This window comes from Trachemys scripta, chromosome 8 (assembly GCF_013100865.1).
Source record: "Trachemys scripta elegans isolate TJP31775 chromosome 8, CAS_Tse_1.0, whole genome shotgun sequence".
Taxonomy (NCBI): Eukaryota; Metazoa; Chordata; order Testudines; family Emydidae; genus Trachemys; species Trachemys scripta.
In genome coordinates, this window is record NC_048305.1 from 70,836,044 (window position 1) to 70,861,825 (window position 25,782).

Sequence of the window (25,782 nt, forward strand, 5' to 3'; positions counted from 1 at the left end):
TACCTGCACAGAGTGATTGTGTTGGCAGCTGCCTCACACTATAACCAACCAACTCGAGTTGTGAGCACTACCACACTTGAATTAAGAGCTTGTGCGTATGACTCAAATTAGGAGCAACACTCAAGTTATCGAACGCTAGTTAACTCTGCAATGAAGACAAGCTTAATTTCACTGCAGCTCATGATTTTCTTGAATCTTTCACTGCGCCATTCTGGAAAGCTGTGAGCAGAGCAGAGGTATGTAGGTCATTAATAGAAAGGGAACAAGAGATTTGCTCCAAAAGCTACATAAATGAGAGGAAAAAAAAAAAGCGGAGTGCTGCGAAATATTGGGACAAATTGCATCCCGACCAAACATCGGTCGGGACGCAAGACAAATGCCTAAATATCGGGACATCTGGTCACCCTACCAGGATTCCCTAACATTAAGTGAAAATTCTAAATTGAAGTGGACATTTAATCCAAATCAGTTCCTCATACACAGAGGAAATGCATCAACCAGTAGCAGGGAGATTAACATCTTGTTTGAAAAGGGTAGCGTCTTTGAGCACACTGTTTCTTTTCCGCCTACAATTTGTTTAAATTAACCCACTGCTATATTGTCTGAACAGATTAGCACATCTGCCATTCTCTTCATAGGAACAGGCTGTCCTCATTTTCAGAATGAATGGGTATCGTACAGTACATCTAGACTCCTTTCTGGTTTTGGCGAACATAACTGCACTAAGAGGTAGGGCGGGTAAGAGATAAACAATTTACATAAGCCAAAACAGCAAACAAAGACCAAATATTCCAGCAACAGATGCAACTTCTAACCTAATCCCTAAAACAGTTTCACTTCAACTGTATAGATGCGATTAACTCTCACCCTACAGACATAAGAATGAAAGAAAAGAAAAAACATTAACTAAAACTGATTGCCATGAAGAATCAAAATGTGATGATCATCATTTATGTTGTTGTATGTTCTTTACAAGGTTTGACCATTCCTTTCTCACATCTGACTTAGCTTTCACTTTGATTCTTGAACAGTTCCCTGCTAAAAAGCAGCATACTATAAAAAGACATTTCCCTACTCAAAGCCCCTCACTATATATTCTTAAAGAGCACCACATTGCTATCACTTTTTTCAACATCGCTTGAAGCAGTTAATACAACGACAGGAAATCAAAACCAGTGTTTTAACAGTGAAAGTGCACGAGATAGGCAAACTCTTCACTTTACAATTCACACCTTTTTCTGACACTTCCACCCTCTGCAAACTGTGTATTCCTGTGCAAACTTTTTAGTTTAAACTCTACTTGTTATTAGAAGCTTTGTTATTCCTCTATTTTGAATGCCCTTCTAGAGTAAGCACTTTTATACATTACTTTAAAACCACATGAAAATGTGCAGTGCAATATATTGCCACAACGTGGAAGTTGTCAGGTTGTTACACAATAAAGCTCCATTATATTGCTCAGATGTTCATGGCATTACACTGGCATCAAGCCAAAGCAACATGACAGTGCAATTTGATGTCAACTGTGCTTCAAAATAAAATGATTTGGGGAACCACTTTTTAAAAAAGGAGTTCCCATGTTTCCCAATTTTCTTGTTCTTCCAATCTAACATCCAACATAAATTGTGTGGTAATCTACAACACTGCATCAAAACAGTTATAAAAAGTTTTATATGGTCAAGCAACAAGTTTTGTGGTCTCAATGGCTCTGTCTTGAGGGGCAAAAAGAGTGTATTGTTCAATTGGATTAGCTAAAGCTGATGGAAAAACCTCAATAAATATGCATGCTAATACATCTGAAGTCACGTTGCAAGCTAGGTTTGATCGAGGGCTCCCCAATAAGCTACAACATGTTCTGTTAATATAGTGGCAAAAACATACATTTTATAGGGGCTTTTCAACAGTATTAGGTTAACTTGCTTGACTGAGCTAACATGATTGAAATAACGCCCCTTTTGCCCACCATAACATACCTTATGTGCTTACACATCCAAAAGATTTTAAATTTGTAATGCTGAAAAAAAGTTTATCCCCACTATCATGGACAGTGGGAATCTAAGTTTGGGTTACACGATGAAGGGGATTTCAGGATCATACCTCATGTAGCAAATCAGTTTAATATGTTATTGCTGCATTGTCATCTGATTTACAAATCCCATTTCAAGTGTTTAGTCTTAAAATGGTAATTTGCATATGAGCACAGTGACGGGGGCCAGACCATTCAGGGCTCAAATATAGGTTGTGCCTCATAATTAAGGCATTCTCCCTCTCCCCCTTCCCCCTCCTTGGAATTTGTCAGTTCATTCTAAAATAAAATAATAAAATAGATGAAAATAAGTGAAGACCAAAATAGAAGGGCAGTGGGTGGAGGAGAGGGCTGCTCGGCATTCACAACATAGTGGTCAGGTGGTCTCGACTGCCAGGGTCTTGCTCCCTGTCCCTCTCACTCCCTGCTGCTCAAAGAAAGCGGATAGAGCCACACTGAAAGGCCAGGAGGGGTGCACCCCACGAGTATGAACCTATCCCCACTAGAAAGAGCACTTCCTACTCTGGCCCTTCAGGATGGAGCCATCCGGTTCCCCTACCACTTTGAAGGGCCAGAAGCTAGTACTCACTGGGTGCAGCCTTCTGCTCTGCTTCAGTCCCATTTCTTCCTCCACAAAGAGGTCCCCCCAAAAAACAAAGTTTGAGGGGGAGGGGTCTGTTTGAAAGTCACTAAAACCTGAATACCAGCTTTTTAAAAACCCAGGATTTTTTTGGAGAAATATCAGTAAATACAGAAAACAAAGTGCCTTACTCTTAATACAATGATACTAAATGATAAAAAAAAACACTAAATTAGGTTTTTTGGGTGTTTGTTTTTAAACTAATTTACTCAGTGAGACTAGCAAGTATAGGTAAAGGTAGAACTCCAACTGGAGTAAAGATAAGTAGATGCAGTTATTGGCTCACACTATTAAAACTCACAATGAAGAAGTGACCCTTAAATGACCCAAAGGTGATCTAAACTAACCAGCAGTAACACAAGCACTCTCATCCAGTTCTTCTTAACTGGAACAGAAACGTTTTCACAGTGCTCCTGTAACCCATACACTTTACACTGCAGCATTTGACTTTGTTTCTCTAGCGGAGGGGGAGAGAAGCAGGGGAAGAGACACTGATCTTAGCTAGTTACTCTGTCTCCATGCATGCGTAGAGAGCAGGGCAGGCGTAATTCAGTTAGAAAGACCCAGAAACTAACAGAACAGGATGTTGTAGCCACCAGCCATGCTCAGCAGCTTTTCTGCGGCTGTATAAAAAATGTTCATAGTGGCAACCCAACCAACTGGTCAGAGGTCAAAAAATAGAGTTAAAAACAGTCCTGTGGACTCAGCAGAAGATCGACATGGGATCAAATGATGTGTTGTTACCTATGTGGGCTGGGTCCAATACCAGCACCACTGATACAGGCTGCAGATGTCTGCTCACCAGCATTGGAGAGGATCAACCAGCTATTAACCCGAGGGCAGTAATTCTGCTAGCTATGGGAAGCCCCAGCTGTTTGTTTGCTGACAGGGTTTTGAAATGTTTGAAAGGACTGAAAGGCTGCTATTTCTCAAGCTTTGAAGAGCCAAGTGTCACGCGTTGCATACATACACACAGGCTAGAACACTTTTTGGTGGCAACACAAATGTAGCTAATTTCCATCTTGTCCTTTAAAACTTTTCATTTAAATATTTAATTGGCCGGCTTCTTTTTTCTTCTCTTTGCTCTGATGTCTCAGTCTAGCCCAATTAGGCCAACAAGCTGCATCCACCTACCTACAGTATGTCTACACAACTGAGACTATACCAGCATAATTATGTCTGCATAGCCCTGTAGCTTAGACACAGCCTCCACTAACCAGCGTTTTTTCTCACCACCTGCCTGAAGAGAGCTAGCCCTCTTCTGTCAATACAGGTGTGTCTACGCTGGAGTTCATGTCGGTATACCTATACTGGTGAAAGGTGTGGTCTTCTCACACCCCTGACTGACGTAGCTATGCTAACACAGCTGCACCTACACTGGGGGTTACGTCAATAGAAGAGGGCTTCTGTCACTATAGCTAACTCCGTTCAGGGAGATGGTGTTCCTATATAACAATCTGTCAGCGTATGCTGGGTCCATGGCTATGTCTACGCTGCAGATGCTACAATGATGCTGCAGTGCCAGTAGCATAGACGAAGCAATGGAAGGCATGTCCCCTCCACCCCCCATTGCTGTAGCTAAACCACCTCTTTGAGAAGTGGTAGCTAGGTTAACTGAAGAATTCTTCTGTCAACTTAGGTGTATCTACACCTGGGGGTAGGTCATCTTAACTATGTCACTCGGGGGGCATGAATTTTTCACACCCCTGAGCAATGTAGCTAGGTTGATTTAAATTTTAGGTATAGGCCAGGCCTACGCTATAGGGCTATACCAGAATAGGTATACCAGTATAGTGTCCATAGTGGAGACATAACACACTGTACTAGATCAGAGATGGCCAAACTTACTGACCCTCCAAGCCACATATGACAATCTTGAGAAGTTTGAGAGTCAGGGCACACCTGCCAAAGCCCTGAGCCCTGGCTGGTGTACCCTGCAGGACTAAAGCCCTGAGACCCTCCTCCCCGCTGGACAGAAGACCCTACCCTCACCACCCCACTGCAAGGCAGAGATCCTGAGCTCCCTCCCTCCACCCCCCTAACCTCCGCAGTCTGGTAGGTGGAGAATGGGGGGCTTGCAAGCCACACTTTAATGATAAAAGAGCCACATGTGGCTTGCGAGCCACAGTTTGGCCACCCCGTACTAGATGCTGAACACCTAGTTAGACGTGGTTAAGGTTATGATTTAGTCATAGATTCCATGACTTTACCAGACCTCTGTGACTTCTTTGGCTTCAGCTGTCAGTGGCTGAAGCCAGGGCCAGAGGTGGAACTCTACACCCCCACCCTGTGACAGGGGCAGGAGCTGTGGCTGTGCCCCCTACCCCTGGCTGCAGCTGGCATTGTGCGCCCGTGGCTAGCATTGGAACTGGGACTGCGTGCCTCTGTCCCGCAGCTGCGGCCAGCTCTGGAGCAGGGGCTGTGCACCCCCACATGGCAGCAGCTCGGCACGTCCCTCCCCACACACACACACCCCATGGGACTCCAGCTGTCATTACTCCTGCCCTATCTAACCCAGTCCCCTGGTTATTTTTAGTAAAAGTCATGGGCTCCTGTGAATTTTTGTTTACTGCCTCTGACCTGTCTGTCACGGTTATTTTTTTTTAGTAAAAGTCATGAAATCTTAACCTTAGACATGGTCCCTGCCCCAAAAGAGCTTAAAGTCATTTGAAACCAGATGCAAACGTGTGAAACAAAATGGAACAAAAAGATTATGCAGTTACAAAGACGAGAGAAAGTAAAGCTGACCTTTCTCACATAAAAAAAAATAAATCAGATCCATTATTCTTTACTGCACACAACCTAGCCATCATTGAATGGCTAATTTCTTGTAGTCATGATTGCAGAAGTGAGTCTTGAGGAGAAGCGAATGGCCTCACAGATTAATTCAGGAAAAGAACATCACACATCTCACTGAACTGGGTCCCCAGCAAAAGCACCAGCGGCTCTGTTTCCAACTTCGGATTTATCATTATATGAAAAGACATTTAATCTGCCCCTGCTGCAACAGGCTAGGCAGGCTAAGACTGAAACACAAGCTGTTTTTTACCAAGGACATGCCCAACCTGGGCACTGCAAAGACCCTTGAATGATCCTGGGAGAATTTACGCAGTATCCTGGGCAAGCAAGTAATATTTAAAGGAGCCTCTGATGAAGACCAACATAACCCTGCCAACTGCTCCATTTTTGAATATCTAAGCATTATGTCACCTTGAACAGATCTCTAGCCCTTTCATCACATGCTACAACAGTCTAGAAATTCTCTTATCTAAATATGATACGCTATTCCTATGTCCACAACATAAAGTGATATAACCGCTACTAAAGTAGCGTCAAACATCTTCCAATGTCCAAACAATGTTATTTATTGTCCCCTCATTCCCACTCCACTTAAATGGTGTTTTTTGCTTTGCTTAGCACCTTGCACAAAAGTTAAGCCCATGCATTAGTCTCCACAGGATTGGACCCTAAAAACAGAGAATACTAATCTATAAAATCACAGCATTCCACTAAGCTACCACTTTAGTTGTATCTTTTTTCTATTGTTCACCTTGAATTTTCTTAGTTATATTATATTTTAGCAGTTTCATTTGTACAATTGCTTAGTTAAACATATCAAATAATTTAGCTAGTGTTGATAAAAGGAGAAAATAGTAAGTATACGGTTATAATGCCTGTGTATTGCACGGGTATTAATAAATGCAGTCAAAATATAACAGTTTATTAAAATTTATTATTATAAATTGTTCTAGGCATCCCTGAAGAGTTAATGCTTAAAACATATCTGTAATTCTAGAAGATAGCAAAGGAGAGTCACATCAGACTGCCTCCAAATACTACCATGTATTACCATATATGGTAATAGTACCCAAGTACAGCTGCAACCATTCAAATACTGGATAATACCTGCCTGTTAAACAGTAGCAATGCTCTGTTACAGTAGTTGTCTGAAGCGGAAATACTCTACCCTCTACCATCATTGAAGAAATTACCAGAAGAGTGTCACTGAAAACTGGTTTCAATGAACTTCTATTTACAATAATTTCAGTAAACAGCAATAATGGGGAAATATATGGCACTTCACCATCTTCTACTACTGCATGCCTCAACATGGGAACCACTTTTTAAATAACACAGCATGTGCTATTTAAGAGGGTATCCACAAAGCCTCAGAATATAAATACAAAGGATCAAGCAACATTCTCTGATGAGTGTGGAAGTTTAATTCAGCAAGGATCAGGTCACATCTTGTACCAACAAGCTGGACCCCACTACACTGAGCTATTCTGCTCCATTTACTAGTACAGTACATCAGCTTATATTAGCGTGTACTACACAAATGGAGAGAAGTGTTTTACAACATGGATCAGAACAAAATATTTGTAGTGCTAGGACAATAAAACAAAGATATGCAGATGGCAATTGCTGAAAAAGATCAAGATGATTCAAGCAAGAAAAACCAGAACAGGTACAAAGAATGGAAAGAAACAGCAAAGAGAGGAAACTGTTTATTGTTAGAGCAAAAAAGAGTCAACACTGTCAAGAATCAACATTGTAATTTTGTTTTTAAAAACAGACCTACCCCTGTTTTTAGGCTTGTGATTACAAACAACATAACACAGGTCACTGAATGTTTTACTATTTAGTCATTTGTATCAACACTTACCTTATTCCTATAAGTAGAGCTATGAGCATTGAACAGATAGGATCTGCTATCATTAGACCATAGTTCTGCATCAGTATAGCTGATATGATTACACCAACACTTCCAAGAGTGTCTGCGACAATGTGTAAAAATACACCTACAAAAGAGCATTAAAAAAAAAAAAAATCAACACTTAAAAATGAAAGGCCCTTAAAAAAGTTGGTGGAAACATTTTGATGAGAACTCTTAAAATCAGAGAACAAAATGAACTGTGCTAGCAAATTTGGTGTTGATTTAAAGGGCTTCCTGTAAGTCAGCACAGGATTAGGACCTATATCTTGAAGAGTTGCTAAGGCATTCAGAGAAACTCTTTTTTAAATGTGGCCATGCTATGGAATATTCTTGACTACCACCATCAACTGAACTGGTGACTAAATGTCAGAATAGATTTAACCAGTTAGAAGTCCTTCATCCAATGGCTAGGCCATAATACAGCAGATGAGTCAAATCTTTACCCCCGGTGTTCCATAAGCAACATTTCACTAGAAGAGATAAAAAAAAAGTTTTGCCAGCAGGAGCTCTGCGAGATATTTGTATTTTACAAGTTACATATTCACTGTCAATACAAATTAAAAAGATTTCTTGCATTAATAAGTTATGATTTTTTGTGGGAAAATATAGCTTTAGATTAAAACAGTGAGAGCCAACTCTTGTAACTAGCCAAAGATAAGCCTGTGGAGCTCTCTGCTGGCAATTATTGGTACAGTCACAGATCATCAACTGCTATTAAAATAAGTAATTGTTCACAGCTTGAAGTATTTCACCCACAAACCCATAAATATCTAGCCAGATTAAAAAAATAAAAATATTTGTATTTGATTAAGAAAAACATTTTCAGCAGAATTAAAATTAACTCAAGCTAGTTTTTAAATCGTTTGCATAAGGAAATAAACACAAAACACACAGCAACTTCAATATCTTTACTGGGAGTTTCAATTAAAATTTTTCTGCCAAAATAAGAAAGGTAAGATAATTGCATTAGTGTTCATTTCACGATGCATTGTTTGCATAACAAGCAGGAAGATGGCTTCCGAGGTATGTAAAATATTTTAAATAATCATCCAGTATCACTAAGTTTTATTCATTAAGATAAAACAGGTAAGAAAACCTTGAATAATCAGTCTTGTTAAACTCACATTTCATTCTACTAATTAATATCCTATGTTAAGACCAGGAGGCCAGAAATTTGCCTTAAAGAATTGTTTTTAAATTCTTGTTATACATTTGCTTCTGAAAGACAGCCATTCACAAACACTTTAATGTGCCTGTGGGGAGAGAGAGAAATTTAAAGTAATACGTATGGTGGAAGAGATCAGATAAGACTATTGTCGTGCACGTGATATATCGGACAACTATAGGATAACCCTGAGCCACAAAAGTATCCGATAAGAGACACCACAAGTATACATTGCTTTATGTCAAGTACAACGCAAGGAAATAAAGTTATATGTCACATGCTGGCTTCAGTGGGGTTGGTCAGGCCAATGGTGATTAAATAACCAATTTTAAAGTAATTATTTCTCTTATTATTCTTGTTTAAGCTGCCCACATGCAACCAAACGTTCCCTTTGGAGCCAGACAAGACCGAGGATGGTGGCAGATATCAGAGAGCCTTTGTGCACGCCCTTCGTAGGGATCTGGCAGACCTTGGGGAAGAGTAAAAGCATCATTTTCTTAGGGTGATAGAGCATAAGTGGAAAACTAGGTAAATGGGGCCAAAGGCAGTGGGGCTGCAGAGAGGGGCCCACAGACAGTGAAGCTGCACAGCCACTGAGTTTCCTTCTACTCTCCCTGAACAGACTGTAGCAGCTGCCAGGAGGTAACCTTAGCAGTCGTCCCCAAATCCCCTCAATTCCTAGGGATCACTCAAGTCCTTCATTCTGAGAGGAGGGGAAGAGGTAAAGAGATGACTGTGGTTCCTGCCCAGCAGCAGACAAAACCATGTAATGGACAGTAGAGAGAACCCAGAAGCTGCTGCAGCATAGCTCACAGAAAGCCAGAGAGCGCAAAGTACTAGGGCAGCTTTGTTGTCAGCCCCTACCTAGCCTGCCCAGCGGCTCCTAATTTCCCCCCTCACCCTTCCATTTATTTGGAGACGGAGGAACACAACACCTTCCTGCACAGATGCTAAGACTGCAAGAAGCCCATGGGGATATGGGTATAGAGATGTTCTCTACCAGCCCCAATCCCTATTCCCAATATTACATTATAAGAAAAGAATTGATCCAGGTGTCCAGAATGAGCTAAGTTACTGGGGGTTTTGTTTTAACTAGACAAGATGGTTATTCACTCAGCATAACTTCACCTTTCAGGAAAGGTGAAGTTAAGTACCACAGTCCTCAACCCTTTAAAATCTGAGATATTGGTCAAAGCTTTTCAAATGTGTTCCAGTATGATATTACTTACTATTTCATTACTTTCTAGAGCACGTATTGCCATAGGAGATAGGCACTTGAAATATAGAAATTAGGTCACTTGTATAAACTTTTCACATTGAATTTCTGAAGAAAATAAACCAGACTCTTAACACAACTTTCTGTTCATTATTAATACCTTAACAAAGAACACCACTGAATATATAACCAGCATCTAAACGGGTCTATTATCTAAACTAACAACCAACTATGGTTATTCTTGTCATACCTTCTAAAATCTGTCTGTTGGATCCTGCAGCTCCTTCAAGAGTGTGATCATCTGTAGAGACAATTATTGGCAAGTTAAGCCAAATGCAATGTATCCTTCTAAACTTATCAATTCTGTTAAGCTTCAGAAAGGAAAACTACTTTGAGTGGACCATAAGGTTATTCATGATGGCTTGTGATAACTCTGGCTAGAAAATGTAGTATCTGCTGTACCAGAATGAAGGTAAAGAGCAAGCTGAAATTTCAAGATGGGGAAGAAGAGAAGGGGAAGCCTGTGTGTGTGCGCATGTGTATAGGGGTGTGTGTATATATATTTTACACACACAACTCCTGTTTATCCGAAACCCCATTATCCAGATCTCCGCAGTATCCAACCCCTTTTCATTGTCCCTCGGCTGAAGGTATGTATCTCATGCTGGGGGACAAGGAGGGAATTTGGATAACGATGAGGTTCGGATAATGGAGCACAGACCCTCCGCAAGGATTGGAAGGAGGACGATATCCCAGATTCCCAAGTGGCCCCCTCAAGGATTGAACTCACAACCCTGGGTTTAGCAGGCCAATGCTCAAACCACTGAGCTATCCCTCCCCCCCGATGACGACGAGCAGGAGCCACTGCTGCCCTCGGCTAAGGGGGAGGCCACCTTGCTACTGCATGGTTCCTGTAGCAGTACAGGGAGCTCTCTGCAGCCCAACTGTGGCTTGAGCAAGCGGGGCTATGGCAAAAGGGCTCCCCGTGCAGTCTGGGGACAAGGAATAATAGGGTTTTGAATAAATGTGAATGCACATGTGCATAAAATGTACTATAAAATGCCAATCCCTGACGACACAAAGTATGGGGGATTGCAGTAGAGGCTGCAGTCCTGGCAAGGAAAAGCAGAAACTATACTTTGAACCTTTGCCTACACATGTGAATACTTAAGTGGACACATCTTTTGGGATGTAACCAAGCTGTATGCATAGCTAAACCAATATAACAACAGGTATAATTTTTTATTAAAGTAGTATGAACTACATGACATAACTTGAGCTGGTTTTGTTAAGGGCTTTTTGAAAAGCTGATACCTTTAAGTTTTCCTGTACGCAAACAAGTTTACAGTTACAGTTGCATATTTACTACTAAAAGTATTAGTATAATTTGTAAGTATTAGATTGGTTCTCATTATTGCAATGCTGAATTTACTACAAAGCTTACAATGAAACAACAATTATATGCCTCAAAAAAAAAAAAAAAACAGCATTGATTTGGATGTACCACGAGATGCATTAGGTGGATAAGAACATGCCACTAGCATTCTCCTTTTAGAAACATTTCTTCTTGCTAAAGCAAGCTGCCAGCACCTTCTCATCTATACACAAAGATCTGTGCCAGTAAAACTTAATGGCACATACCATCTCTGGTATATGGCCTTTGTTTTCAGACAGACACTTACCATGACAATAATCCTGATTGTGCGAGTGTCCCTTCCCATGACTGTGATCATGAGAATGCCCGTGGCCATGTTTGGATTCATGGCTGTGACCGTGACCTCCGTGACTGTGTCCATGGCTGAGAACACCATTAAATAGAGAATGACTGTGCTCATGCCCTATAAATAAATATCACTATCAGAATACTGTGTACCTGAATATTAAAGAAAAAATATGCTTACATTCATTTCTAAAGTACATAATATCTACCTAGTCCATAAGGAAAATAAATTTTTTTTTCTCCCATGTAGGTCAGGTAGAGAAAAACTAATACACATAAAAAAAATTGAAGTTATGTTGCTGCATAAAATATTTACTGACCTTGAACAAGAAAGTCAAAATGCTTTATCTGTTACTTTTTTGAGCCAAGCCATTTTAGACCACCACTGAAATATCCTGCACACATTTTTGCATGACTGTAACACACACTTCCAGCTCTGTGTGGTGAAAGTGGCCATACTTTTCTGCTGTGTTTATACTATGATTTTTTAAAAATCAATCACATTAAAAAGTGTGTAAAATACTTACACTACTTCCATCTATCAGGATGAGTTACAGTTCACAGACTACATTAGAAGGCCTGATGTCAGCAAAATGTCAGAGCAATATTTAACATATAGATATTTGTGTATATAAATCTTGCATTTAATTTGAAAAACAATGCTAAACAATTGCAAGAACTACTGAAAGATTTTCTTCTTAGATTTAAGATTTTTGTTCAGCTATTCTCCTGTAAAATGCTCCACCTATGGTCATTTCAGTCTCCTATTTAAAGAGAAAAATCTTTTGTATAAATGAAAATTCTTGCAAGTCTCTTCCAATAAACTACAAGTTCCAGATAGCAGATTAATTTTTTTTTTTTTGGTTTCCAATTATTGGGAGTTCAATAAGGAGGAAAAATGGATACTATCTTAGTAATACTGAAAAAGCCAAGGCTGTACATGACTCATTAGGCTTGCTACTGAAAGACACACAACATGCAACATGCAGACCCTGGTTGGAGGGCTAATTGTAACTGAACACAAATTGCCAAAAAGGAAAGGATAATGAGAATTACAACTATCATACCAGAGCCATGTGAGTGTCCATGGCCTCCATGTTGAAAAACAAATATTCCTATAAGATTCACAAGGAATCCTAATATAGACACAGGAAGAAGTCTCTCATGATGCACATCAGGAGGCTCCAATGCTCTCTACAAAAAGAAGCAAGTTTAGTGCATCATTTATAATCCTACCACACAATTAGAAGCAACTCCAGAAAACAGACACAGTATTACATATCTGATTTGATGCAGGAGTTTTCTGATACAATATCCAAATCAAGAGATTAATGATAATGAATTAGGAATGCTGGTAGTCCAGAAGAATTATGAAAACTTAAAAAACCTCAATACCTATATTTCTCCTTGTTTGGAGGTCATTCACCAAATATTTTGTACGTCTCTTTTCAAATGGTATTTTAGAGCTACATTTCACTATCGTCTTCTTCATTATATTCTGTTATGTCATTATTCAGCTCAAAACGACACCAAGACATTTTAGTTCGCAGTTATACTGGGACTATGTAAAATTTTTTCTCAATCTGAAGAACCCCTCTTTTCTCTCAACAGGTGAGGTAAGAGGAGCAGCTGAGAGTCTATTTTCTTGGAGTTTTAATTACCCCTAAATCCCATGTTAAAAACTGGAACAAATTTACCAGAACCTATTATGGACATCACTAAAACACTCTGGAATTACTTTTTTGTAGTTAGCGATGCTTCCTCTGACACTGTTTAATCCTGCAAACATCTCTAACAGACTAGGAAAAGGGCTAAAAAGGGAAGAAGTGCCTGCTCATCTAGCATGTGAATGGGTGGGATTGAACCAATGCTCCAAAACTGGACCGCTTATTACCAGACATCAGTATAAAAAGATGAAGCCCCCAGCATGGGCCAGGGGGAGCACTCTAATGAAAAACCTACTCCCACATTCCCAACAGAAAAGGCAAGCTGCCATTTTACCAGGGTACTGCTCTGAGGCTTCCTAGTGGTCTCCCTACTTCATATCAGGCTTTGGGTTAGTATTTTTTCTGGCTAGCTTTTGTAGTCTTAGAGTAAAGTTTTCCAAAGCATTTAAGTGACTTACAAGCTTATGTCTCATTAACTTTCCATTAACTAAGTCACTTGTGAAAATGGGACTTCCTGCTTTTGAAAGTTTTACCTTTTGTTACTATCAAACAAATAAGCTAGCTGTCAATAGAACAGAAATCTAAGAAAACATACCTGCAAGTGTTCAGATTGTTACTATGACACATTTATTCAAGACGTCTTCCAGGCAAAAATTAACACTACCTCCTAATAGCATAAAAGCCAGTTTCTCTGCTCACTCATTTTTCTTCACAACACTGATCAACACTACTGCTGCTGTTTGACAAGCTCCTCCCTTTCTTTCCTTCTGACAAACATCTAATCTTAACTTCTTACTTAGAATGCTCTGTCCACATAAAATGCTCATATGGCTTCCTTTTGTTATCCAGCCTTATTTTTCCTTCAATAATGAAAAGGAAGTGCCATTCCATGGAATACTATACTGGCTGCAGAAGAAAAAGGTAGACCTGACAGAAGTTAGCATCATTCTTGCAATCAAAATACGTTATTCTGAAAGCTAATAGACACTGAAAAAAGAAGATATTTATACATGTACATCCAACACTGACTTCAGCTGACTTTCTCTATTCCGTTCAGATGACACAAGTTTAATTGGTTGTGAATACGACTACTCATCATCCATTACAGTAATGCTTACGTTGTCCTCTCCCCTTAAATATACACTCTTAAAGAGAAATGCAGCTTCTGCAAAGGTAAACATTTTTTCAGGGCAGATTTATTGACTGCAATTGACTTCAGAACATACCTCAACGCCTTCAGAGAAAATGAAGAATGCTGTGAAGATCAGAAACAGACCATTTACAAAACCAGCCAGTACTTCTGCTCGAACATACCTAGAATCAAATCAGCAATGCCAGATGTTACCTCTCCTTTTTATAAACTGAACATCCAGAAGTGTTTAGAGTTTTTAATTTCAATATATCAGAGGCAGGATGGTACCATGAACTGGACTATAGTTTATTCTTCACCCCTATTGTAGCTATGTAGAAAGGAATTTTTTAAAAGAAAGACTGACGGGGAGTTTTGAATGTCAACCAACCTGATTTTTATTGGCTTTGATATAAAATATAGTAAATTATTTTCCATACTGCAGCAAACACTTTTCAGATGATCTCAAAGTGTATTACATTGGGAGGAGAGAATCCCCATATTATAGATGAGGAAAATGGCACAATATTAAGTGACCTGGACAGGTCTCTCAGAAAGCCACCAGTAGAGTGGAGATTAAAACTGACGTCTCTTGACTCCAGTCCACTGATATAAACACTACAATAGGCTGCTTGCCCTTCACCAGTTGTTTACTGTTTTTCAGATATCAGATCTGTATGAAAGAAATGGTTACTTACCTTGTGGTAAGTGTTTGAGATGTTCTGTGCATGTGGAACCTACTTATGGTGAAGCAGCACCCCACACAGGTGTTCTGAAGTTCAAATAACAGTGTCCAGTAGGGGTCATGCATATGCCCTTCATGCCCATATGCCCCCCCTCACAACTTGTTCTTCCTCCGTTCCTTCACTGCCCAGAGTCTCCAAGCAGTGAAGACGTGAGGGTGGGTCATGGGAGTCATACACACAGAACCTCTTGAAGAACAACAATTTACCACAAAGTAACAGCTTCTTCTTCATGTTCCTGCACATGTAGCTCCCAGTTACAGTAATCAACTAGCAGTTCAGTTAATTAGGCAGTGGGAGCTAGGAGTTTATCTTCCAAACTGAGCATATCCCAATCAGCATTCATTCCAGATGTTGATACCAGGGAGAGTAGTGGTTGGTCAGTGGGTAGAGAACCATGTTACTGCTCTACAAATTTCAATGACTGCATCTCTGCTGAAGCATGCTGCAAAGGTAGCTTGAGTAGAACTAGCAGTAACTTGACTTGGTATCTGTAATTTATGGATGACATAAGAAATCTTGATACAACCCATCTAGATAATCTTGAAGACGAGGCTGCTCTGCCTTTAGATGCACTTCATTTGCTTTAAGAAGTCTAGGAGATTTTCTGAACAAATTTGTCTTACTAAAATAGTACTAATGTACTGACATCTGGGGATGAGTGAGGCCATGGGGAAAAAAATAGACCAAAGTGTATATATTGATTAATATGAAGGTGCAATACAATCTTAGGGATAAACTTAGGGTGATGTTGCATGGTCACCTTGTCTGCATGGAACATTGCATATGGTGGATTAGACAGTGTCTGGATTGGGATGGAATCAACTGAGATTTCTTTAAATTGATTTTCAGTCCTAACTCTAAGAACAGGCCCAGAATCCATTTTACTGAGTTGGAGACCTGCTGGCTAATTTTCCTCGGATTAACCAACTGTCAAGGTGTGGGTACACAAATACCCTGACAATGTAAATGAGTCGTTACCACCAACAGACACTTTATGAAAATTCAAGGTGCAGCTGAGAGACCAAATGAGATGACCCTGAACGGATAATATTCTTTGGTATTGTAATGAAGAAAAGCTTTGCGTGTAACAAATATACCACCACATGAAAGTGTATGTCTTGCAAGTTGAGAGTACTGAATCAGTGCATGGGATCTAATGACATATGCCAGAGCCACCATGCAAAACTTTGGATTGGCCATATAAATGTTGAGGAGCCTGAGAGCTACGAAAGATTACCACTCCCCCTTTTCCCTTGGTATCAATAAGTATAGGGAATAAAATCCTTTTCCTCTGAGATGAAGCACCACTGGCTCTACAGCATGCAGCTCTAATAGAGACTGTATCTTTTGGTGCACACGACTCTCGTGAGGTTGGTCCCTGAAAAGGGGTGGGGAGGAGGTATGGCGTACCATGGCAAAATTGTAGAGCATACTTTGTTGAATGACCTGCAAGACCCAACAGTCTGATGTTATTAAAGTCGAGGCATCCTTGCACGGGTGGGGAAGGGGAGAAGAGAGAGAGAGGGGCAGGAACCAAAGGTCAGGGGTGGTATCCACAGATTGGGTTGGCATCCTTGACTGAAGCATTATATTTGTTGTTGGGATGGTTGAGCAGTAAATGAAGCAGTTGTTTTCTGCTTTAGGAACCTCTGTCCCTTTCTAAACTGATTTAGTTGTTTCTGATGGTGCGAGGATGCAGATGATTGAAATCTCTGTCAAGACGTATTCTAATATACTGTTACCTTTTAGAGATGCAAGTATAAAGGCCAAAAGTTCTAAGCATGGCCCAAAAATCTTTCAAAGGGGGCAATGTGTCATTAAACAGGTCTTTTCCATCAAACAGTAAATCCTGTACCATAGTCTGCAGTTCTTTAGGTAGACCTGAGGCAGACAACCAGGAGTCAATCATCATGGCAATTCCACTGACCACTGATCGAGTCTTTGCGTCTGTAAAGGTCTGCTTGGAGAGAGACTCTAGAAATCCAATGTTCCTCTGAGCAGATCAATTTAAACTCCTCCATTAAATCAGGAGGTAGTTTGTTGGAAAAATCTGCTGCCTTGTCCCACTGTATAGTTACTTCTAGCCAACAGAACTAAATAGTTCACCATCCTGACCTGAAGGGATGTCGAAGGGTAAACCTTGCAGCCAAGGGGACCTTTTTCTCATCTGACAGATTTGTAAGCTTGTTTGGCTCTAACTTATTGTTGTGACTAACAATGATGATGGCAGTGAACGCGAACAAAAATATTCAAACCCTTTAGGAAGGACTCGATACTTTCATTCAGCCCTTTTCAAAGTTGAGGTGATAGATGCAGGGGGCTTGCCCATAATTCCTTGGCAGCAGCGAGAATCTCTATCAATTCTGCTCTGAGCAGCTGGTAGCAAGATATCAAATAACTTGCATGTCTTGTCCTAGAAGTTCCTTTGTAGCTGTTTCAGGATGATCCCACAGATGAGGTTTTATCTGGTGTAAGTATAGAGAGAGATGTACGTGAAGGGCTATTGTGAATTTCTCCACACTCTTCCTCAAAGGATTTTTTGATTCCATATTTGGTTGAGGTATTGGCAGAGAACAGGGTTTTGATGGCTTTCTCAAGGAGATTCTTGGGAGACTAAAAGACTTGGTAGCCATGAATGATGAGGAGACCAATAAGGCCTTAGTTGAAATCCACAGGCAATGGGCTTAAGGAGGCTGTCCCCAGGGAATGAAAGCTGATTCTTGGCAATGGGGGGTCTAAAGGTAGAGTCCTTAGGATAAACTATTTTATCCTAAAGCTTAGCTCAAGAAGGAGACAATGAAGGTGGAGAGGTTCTGGAGAATGGTCCCTACTGGGTGCTTGGGAAGAGTCACAGATGACAATGAAGAGTCTTCAGAGTGGGGAACTGCATTGGAAGGCATTGCTAAAGTATGAGGAGTAGACAATTTACCATGATTAGGGCTCCCGGAATGTAGTGATATCTTCATGATCGGTATCCTGGGTTGTCCCGATTTTCAGCTGGAATGAAGACTGAGGGAAATAACCCAATAAAGGGGAGCATAACTCTGGAGTTATTCTGATGTCATCCATGTCCCTGAAATGGAGAACTGAAAACATCTCTGGCAGCACTTACGAGAAAGGAGGAGGAGTCTGGTACCACTGCTGACAGGTTCTTCTTGCCAGAAAATTATAGCCTCAGCACTGCAACAGCCAATACCAGCCTAGTGGCTCCCTGAGCTGGTACTGAGGAGTTAGCATGCAAGTGCCCTGGTACAGTAGCCTCTGCATGTACCGGGGTATGCTATGACTGCTGTTGCTGCTGCAAAGGCACTGAGAAAACCAATGCTGAAAAGTCAGTCCTTGATCTCTTTGGGCTGCTGAGGGAAGCTGGTTTGGCAGAGACGCTTTCTTCCTTGGAGGTATCGGCGCCAATGAGGCCTTGAGCAGTTCCCTCAGTACCCGTGACTCTGCCTTTTTTCTTTTGCAGTACCAGAGAAGGGGAGTGCAGCCTAACTGCAGGTTTGCCTACATGGTCCCTGGGCTTGTGGATAGCTGGAGCGTTTGCCTGTTCAACTGGACGAGCTTTAGCGCTCTTAAAGGAGGAGTGATGCCTCTTAGGAGTTACAGAAGTCAGCATTACCTCCCTAGTCTTTGGGGCACTGCCATTAAGCCTGAGAGTCCTTGAAGCTCTAGCATGTCAGACTGATTGAGGTCTCAGAGTTTTCCATTAGAAAGAGACTCAGTCTGTTTCTCTAACTTTCTAGGTGCATTTTATAAAAGCTGTGCAGACATCCCCTCAAAATATGCTACGAGGCCTCCCTGCTCCCCCCAAACAAAGATGACAGACTGTGTCCTTTCCTACAGATGGGTACAACTTGAATCCTGGCAAGCAGGGAATAAAGTCTGAAACTGACAAGGTAACTGACTAATCTTACTGACTGTACTAAACTTAAAAATAAGTTTGTTTAAACTAAGTAGCCAAGGACTAAATAACTAATACTAAGTTATAAGGCTAATAAATTGTAACAGTAACAAACTATACTAACAGCGAAATAACAAAATGTCCCCACTCGCTGCCGAAAAGCAGTTAGAAGGAACTGAGGATGAATGGGTCATGCTGCCCCTTCATGCCCATGGAGGAGGAGCCGGGTGAAGTGCACCGGTGGGCATGAAGGGCTCCTGCGCAACCCCTACTGGAGAACTCGTATGTAAGCGATGTTGCTGCACCGTAAGTGGAATTCACGTGGAGAGGAACTAGAATAAAGCTTTTCTCAGTACTCTCAAATCTTCCCCACTAAGATCAGCGACTAAAGGGAAGAGTATTTTCATGCTGCAGGTAAATGGTTAGAGCCAGGAAAGCAATATTTTGCCCACCATTAACAGTTTTATATGGATAATTGTTCCCACTAGGACGTGAGCAAAAAGTTAATTTTCACTTAGGACTGCCACTGGTGTTTTTAAAATACGCAAACAGTGTCAGTGTTTCAACCACTCCAAAAGCAAGCAGAATCAGCTTAGCGTGGTATGTAGTACTCCAATACAGGGAATATTCAAATTAAGACTGGGGGAAAACAAAGTCCAAAAAGAAAAGCTGTTTCAACTTTGGCTATCACCCATTAGGGGATGCTAGCAGAAAGAAAAAAAAAAAAAAAAAAAAACCCAATCAGTAGCAGCTGAACAATATGCAATGTCACATTTCGTTTTGCAACATGATTTGTGTTTCCATTAATATAAATCAGCAAACAGTTCTTGGAAGGGTCTTAAACTTCACCCCAGAAACATAACACTGTAATTTTATTTATAATTATGCTACACTTCTGTAGGAGACACATTTGGCTACTTATGTGCCAGTTTCATGAAGTTCAAGTTTAGTTCAATATTCCCCCACCTTTTTTTTTTTTTTTTTTTTTTTTTTTTTTTAAATGAACAGTTAATTTCAACAGTTTCCCCAAAATTTTTCAACAAAAACTAGTCATGCTACACTTTCCTCAGACATGGCAACAGGAAGTGCTATCTATGCACTTATGAAAATATATTTCCTATGCTATAAGAAGCTAAAATTTCTTACCCATATGAGAAAGCATCATTTGATCTCCACTTTGAAATGACAGAAGCTGCTAATCCGGCCAGTAGAGCAGTACAGTCAAAGAACATATGAAAGGAATCTGATATTAGACCTAAACTGGAAAGGAGCAGAAATATTTCAGTTAGTTTCATAAGGCCATATAAAGTTTGAAGATCAAAGTGCTTTTAACACACACCCCACCCTAGCAGTGCACACTCCTGTTCTTTTTGTGTCTGAGATTATAAATACTCATTGCGAATTACTGAGCAACCTGCAGGTGGGGGGCTATCTGAATCTGGCTTACCTATTACAGAACTCCCATATAATGCCCTTAACAATAGTTATGATGCTTTAAACACATGGAAAAAATTCTATTACTGGAAAACAAGGTTAGACTTCCTAAGTCTGTATACATAACATTTAGAAGCCAAAGTTAAAAGGGTCATTATATGCTAAAACCCCAACATGGTTCCATGTTTTTTGTCTCAAGACTTGATCATAGTCAATTAGTTACAGGCAAAAAGATGCCTGCTTTTTTAAACTGCCAACTCAATCTAGAATTTAAAAATATATAAAAGAAAACAATCTGATTGTGCATCATAGAATAAAGATATGGCAACTGAAACTTAATTCTCTCAATATATGAGTCAGAAAAGAAGTCCGCTTCCTTCCCCCCCTCCAATAACTCCACTGATCCTATTTTGCTAGTAGGAGAAAAATGTGTCAAGCAAAGCAAACACGTGAATCATTACTACTCTGGTTTCTCTTCAGATCATATAAATCTTTCGCCTTTTACTATTGTGGTAGTGCCTAAGGATTCTAAACAGAGATTAGGGTACCACTATAATAGATACTGTACAAAAGCCACCACAAAGACAGTCTTTGCCGCAGAAAGCTCACAAACAGATGATTGACCTTCCAGATAGTGGAACGAAAGCAAGGGGGAGAGGACAACATGAAAGTAGAAACAGGTTCGTTGGTACAGGCAGTATGGATAGACTAAAATCACTGATTAAAATTGGAAATTTAAATCGTTTAATAAATCAGCAAGCAGGAAACCTTGATTTAAATTATAATTTTATTTTTGTTTGTACTCTAGTTCTTTAGGAAAAGATTGATTCTCGTAGGTTGAGAACCACTAAAATATTGATTTACAACTAAATATACCCTTTATATATTATTTGGTGCTTCTTTTTGCTAACCAGGAGGATATATTATACATTTATTTAAGCAAATATAGCTTAATTTACATGTATTTAGATTAATAATATTTATACTTATTATGTTAGAAAGTGGTGACAGGCATTTCCTAGTGATTAATTTTTACTTCTTATTTGTGTCAAGCTCTATTTGGATGGAAGTTAACTACCATTTTAAAATGGTAGTTATTAGTTAAATAAAAATTATCTTAAATGTACTTGATAGGTAAGACAATGTTTCAGAAAGATTTTAGATAAAAAGATTTTGCATTTGAAATTAACTGATTTATCAAGCAAAGGAAGTATTATTTGTAGTTAGTGAATTGAACTGATGGTTTTGGGTCGTCATTCCCTCAAGATTTTAGAACTAATAGATTCTCATTCTCTGTTAGTTTTTATTCATAGGTTTATTCCATTTTTTCAGCTTCCACTCGGTTTCTTAACTTTGAATGAACAAGTCATTAAACTGAACTAGCTGAATAAACTGAAAAGAGAAAATATTCTCTCTGCACCTGCTGAAGAGGCTACTGCTCTCAAAAGCTGGTTTAATCACTTAGCCAGTGATTTCCACCAGTTTAGTGTTTGTCTTTCTTTGCTTAATTTATTTTATTTAAATTATTTAATATATGATAGTTAGTTTATGCCTTACCATAGGCTGCCATAATTTAAAAAATAAGACTGTATTTAATTTAAATTTAAAAAATCCCTTTATTTTAGTCATCCATTTTTCAATGCAACCTGTAAGGATCCGCAGGTCTACAACCCAGGTTTGCAGAGTCCTGGACAACCCACACCTCCAGAGTGCCACTGGGGAGTCAGGCAAAGCACCATCCATTCATTACTGGAGGGTTAGGAACCGCAGAAAGTACAGCCCAAAAATGTCAGCGCAACTGAACCTGGTGGTTGCCTGATTGGTGCACACCAACTATTTAAGCCTGGAAGCTGCTCCATGGAACCATCTAACCAACAATGCAGACTCCGGCTTGCCACTGCTACAGACCTTGTCTTTTCTCCCCCATCTTACTCCTGACTTAGATCCAATCCTGGCTTAACCCTGCTATCTGTTTTCCTGATTTGGCTTGGAAACTAGTCTCAGCTCTTGTCTTTGACTCCAAACCAGCAGACATCACTGGCACCGCTGCCTACACCCTGGCCATTATACAACCTGGGACAAGTTAGCAGTTCTACGTGGTTGACAGCATAACCAAAGCCATAGGGCAGATGCATTGAGTAAGGTAACACATGTATTTTAGTCATTTTTCCAGAGTACAAATTTACTTTCAAGCTTTAACTAAATGTGTGATATTGCTCCCAATACATTCAGACAGCACACAATCATTTCAGGCAATTTCTTTCTTTAAATGTGCATACTGGGTACTATGTATTATCAGGATTGCAGGTAAGGTGTGCACCATAAAATGGCATTCAAATGCCTTTCTACAGTGCCTACTAATATCAGAAGCCACTGTGCATTACTGAACTGTAACAATACACAGTCTCCAGTAACTCAAGCAGCCAGTGGTCACAAAAGTGCTAACATAGCAGGAAACAGGTACAACAGTAGAGTAGGTAGGGCATGTTCATGTTAAAGACTTTTTATAAAATCTAATACTGTAATTCAAAAATGTTGTTGTTTTCAGGGGTGGGGAAGAGAGGAATCCCAAATGACAACTCAAACAGCCTGCAACTTCTTTTAAGGCTTTGGTTGGTCCCGAGTTCATGAGCAGTAAATTGAGCCTAATGTATACCATGCTGCCAGAAGCTGCAATCGTGTGAAGCAGCAAGTTGGAAAGACTTGCAGCTCCTTTAGGAAGGAATGCTGTATTTTTAAACTCAGCAGTAACAGATATTCTCTGAAGGAGACTTAAACCAATAACAGCATCTGCTTCAAGTCATAATTAATCTTACACAGCAGCACCTGGACTAGGGTGAAATGAAACAGCACCCAGTTCTTAATGCCATTCAGTGAATGCAATGGACTTCATTCAAATGTTGGGTTACACTCATTTGTAACATTACATTTAGAATAAAAGGAAGTTTTTCTGCAAAGCAATACATGCGCATACATCACAAACATAATTAAGCAAACAGGTTTCTTTGTAAAGGCCAAATAACAGAAAGGTTACTTCTGTGGTTCTTTGAGGAAGAGTTACTTCTGCACTTTCACACGTCTGATGTACCTTGCAGTGTTGATGCTTTCACAAAAACAGTACCATTTCACAGGACTCAAGATTAGGAGCTAAGCTTACATGAAAATGCATAGGCCATTTCAAAGAATCGCCAAAAACTTCCCCAAGTGCAATTAAAAATATTTTAGGGTCAGAAAATGTTTTTAAATGGACTTGTGTACTTTTGTTGATTTATGATCTATAGCAGCCAGATTTATTTTAAAGTTTGCTTTTGTCTTTTTACCTATCAAGAATAGAAAAATCTATTCTTCTCTGATTGTGCTGCAAGACGTCCCGCGTTCCTAGAAATGTTTCCTGTTATATCTAACACTAATTTAAGGGGAAAGGGAGTTTAATATTTGGGCAGAGAAATATTATAGATTATAGATTAATAATTAAAGTTAAATAGATGTTAACTAAAAAACAAATCCAGAATTTTAAGTAGCCTTACTTAAGATTTCTCCTGAAAATTCTCAACTTTATCTTGGCTCTTGTGTGGTCCTCCAGTTAATCTTTAAGCACAGGCAGAACCTGAATTTCTAATGTAAAAAAGGCAAACAAGTAATTTTATAAAGAGATCTTTCAGACCTTCTTTACCTTAAAAAAAAAAAAAAAAGCAACAAATGGCACAAACCACATTTTTCCCTTTAGCAGGTTACCTATACAAAAACATAACTATTTTCAATTAAACTATTTCAGATTCTAGAGTACATACTGTTTTGCTAGATATATAGGTGAACACTGGAATTTTCAAAAGACACTAAGCCTAGGTCTACACTACGCACCAGAATCGGCGGGTAGAAATCGACTTCTTGGGGATCGATTTATCACGTCCCTCCCCGAATCGATGCTCTTACTCCACCAGCGAGGGTGGGAGTAAGCACCGTCGACGGGAAGCCGCAGCGGTCGATTTTGCCACCGTCCCTACAGCGGGGTAAGTCGGCTGTGATATGTCGAATTCAGCTACGCGAATAGCGTAGCTGAATTTGCGTATCTTAAATCGACCCCCCGCTGTAGCCTGAGTGAGGTAGGTACTCAATCCCCTTTGTATTTCAGTGGGGGCTAAACACCTAACTAACTTAGGCTTCTTTGAAAATCCCAGCCATACATCAAATATAATTAAATTTAGATAATCTTCTAACATAGGAGCTTCTGTTTTACATCTTAGTAACCATTCAAGTGAGGAGTATGTGACGGGGCAGCTCCGCCCCACACGTGACTAGCCCCGGAAGTGACAGACAGGTAGCTCTGTCAGTGGACGTCCCCCCCCGCCTGTACTGGGCATGCTCCAAATGCTCCGTGAGTATAAAAGGAGGGAACTCAGCTCAGTCTGGGCAGGCAGCCGAAGGAGAAGGACCTAACTAGCCAGCTCCTGCAGAGGACCAGCCGACGCTCTCAGAGCCGCTCGGAACAGAGACTTCTTCCGACTGGCACGAACCCCTACCGGGGGAGGAACCAGAGGAGGCAACGGCCCCAGAGACCTGCGGAGGACCTTGGGATTCATGGGCGATCCCGACTCCTAAACCGGTAGGAACCGACCCAGGGTGGGTGGCAGAATGGTACCCTACCTCTGGTAAGCCTCAGCGTGTTTCGGTAGGACTACCCCCGCTGAGCCAGCAGTAAGTTCCTGCTGCCCTGTAAACAAGGGCTTGTTCTATGAACTTTGGCCACTAGGCTGTGTTGCCCTGTAGCCAAGGGTTAATTCCCCGCAGTCTGGCCATTAGGCCATGCTGCCCTGTGACGAGGGGCGTATACCATTACAGGCTCGTTCTATGGACTCTGGCCACTAGGCCGTGCTGCCCTGCAACCAGGGGCGTAAACCCTCAGAGTACAACATGAAATCTACTTATGCAAGTTTTGTTTCCTATTGCAAAACAAACTCATTAATTCCTTATTTTTTGAAAAATCCAATACAATGTATTGGAAAGCCAGTATTTCACACTAGTTAATTTTACAGTTCCTCCTCAGTGAACTGATTTTAAAATACTGCTTTTAATTATAGGGTACATACTGAATATTTCTAGTTTGTCAAGAGAATTCTTTAATGTGTTTTGACAAAAGGGACTAGACCCGCTACATTGCTAGCGCACCGCTAGGTAAGAAACTTGTCTTTCATTTTTTTTCAGAAGTATATTTTGTGAGCAAAGGGGCACTTTGGAACAATTTATCAACACCACACGAATTGATATCAAATTTTTGCATTTGTACCTGGAAAAAAATATCTATCATATACAGTTGGTTGGCATAGCAGCAAAAAGATTCTGAAGTGTGAGAAGCTGCAAATCTTTTATTTTCAAAGGACATATACCAGTTTAGCATTTTGCATAGCCAATGTCTCTCCTAAA

The 25,782-nt window shown here is 40.2% G+C and overlaps 1 protein-coding gene across 3 annotated transcripts in view; it reads right to left on the reverse strand.

The window, feature by feature from the left end:
• SLC30A7 (solute carrier family 30 member 7) overlaps window positions 1-25,782 on the reverse strand; it is a 58,596-nt gene that overhangs the window by 19,697 nt on the left and 13,117 nt on the right. The window contains exons 2-8 of one of the 3 annotated variants that reach the window (XM_034779033.1): window positions 23,889-23,976; window positions 20,074-20,187; window positions 14,378-14,465; window positions 12,552-12,678; window positions 11,447-11,602; window positions 10,015-10,065; window positions 7,333-7,468 (exon numbers count right to left, since the gene is read on the reverse strand). In XM_034779033.1, coding sequence (XP_034634924.1) covers window positions 7,333-7,468; window positions 10,015-10,065; window positions 11,447-11,602; window positions 12,552-12,678; window positions 14,378-14,465; window positions 20,074-20,159 — 644 coding nt within the window. In that variant the 5' untranslated portion in view covers window positions 20,160-20,187; window positions 23,889-23,976. The remainder of the gene's footprint in view (window positions 1-7,332; window positions 7,469-10,014; window positions 10,066-11,446; window positions 11,603-12,551; window positions 12,679-14,377; window positions 14,466-20,073; window positions 20,188-23,888; window positions 23,977-25,782) is intronic. The other 2 variants (XM_034779032.1, XM_034779031.1) reach the window with 2 other exon arrangements.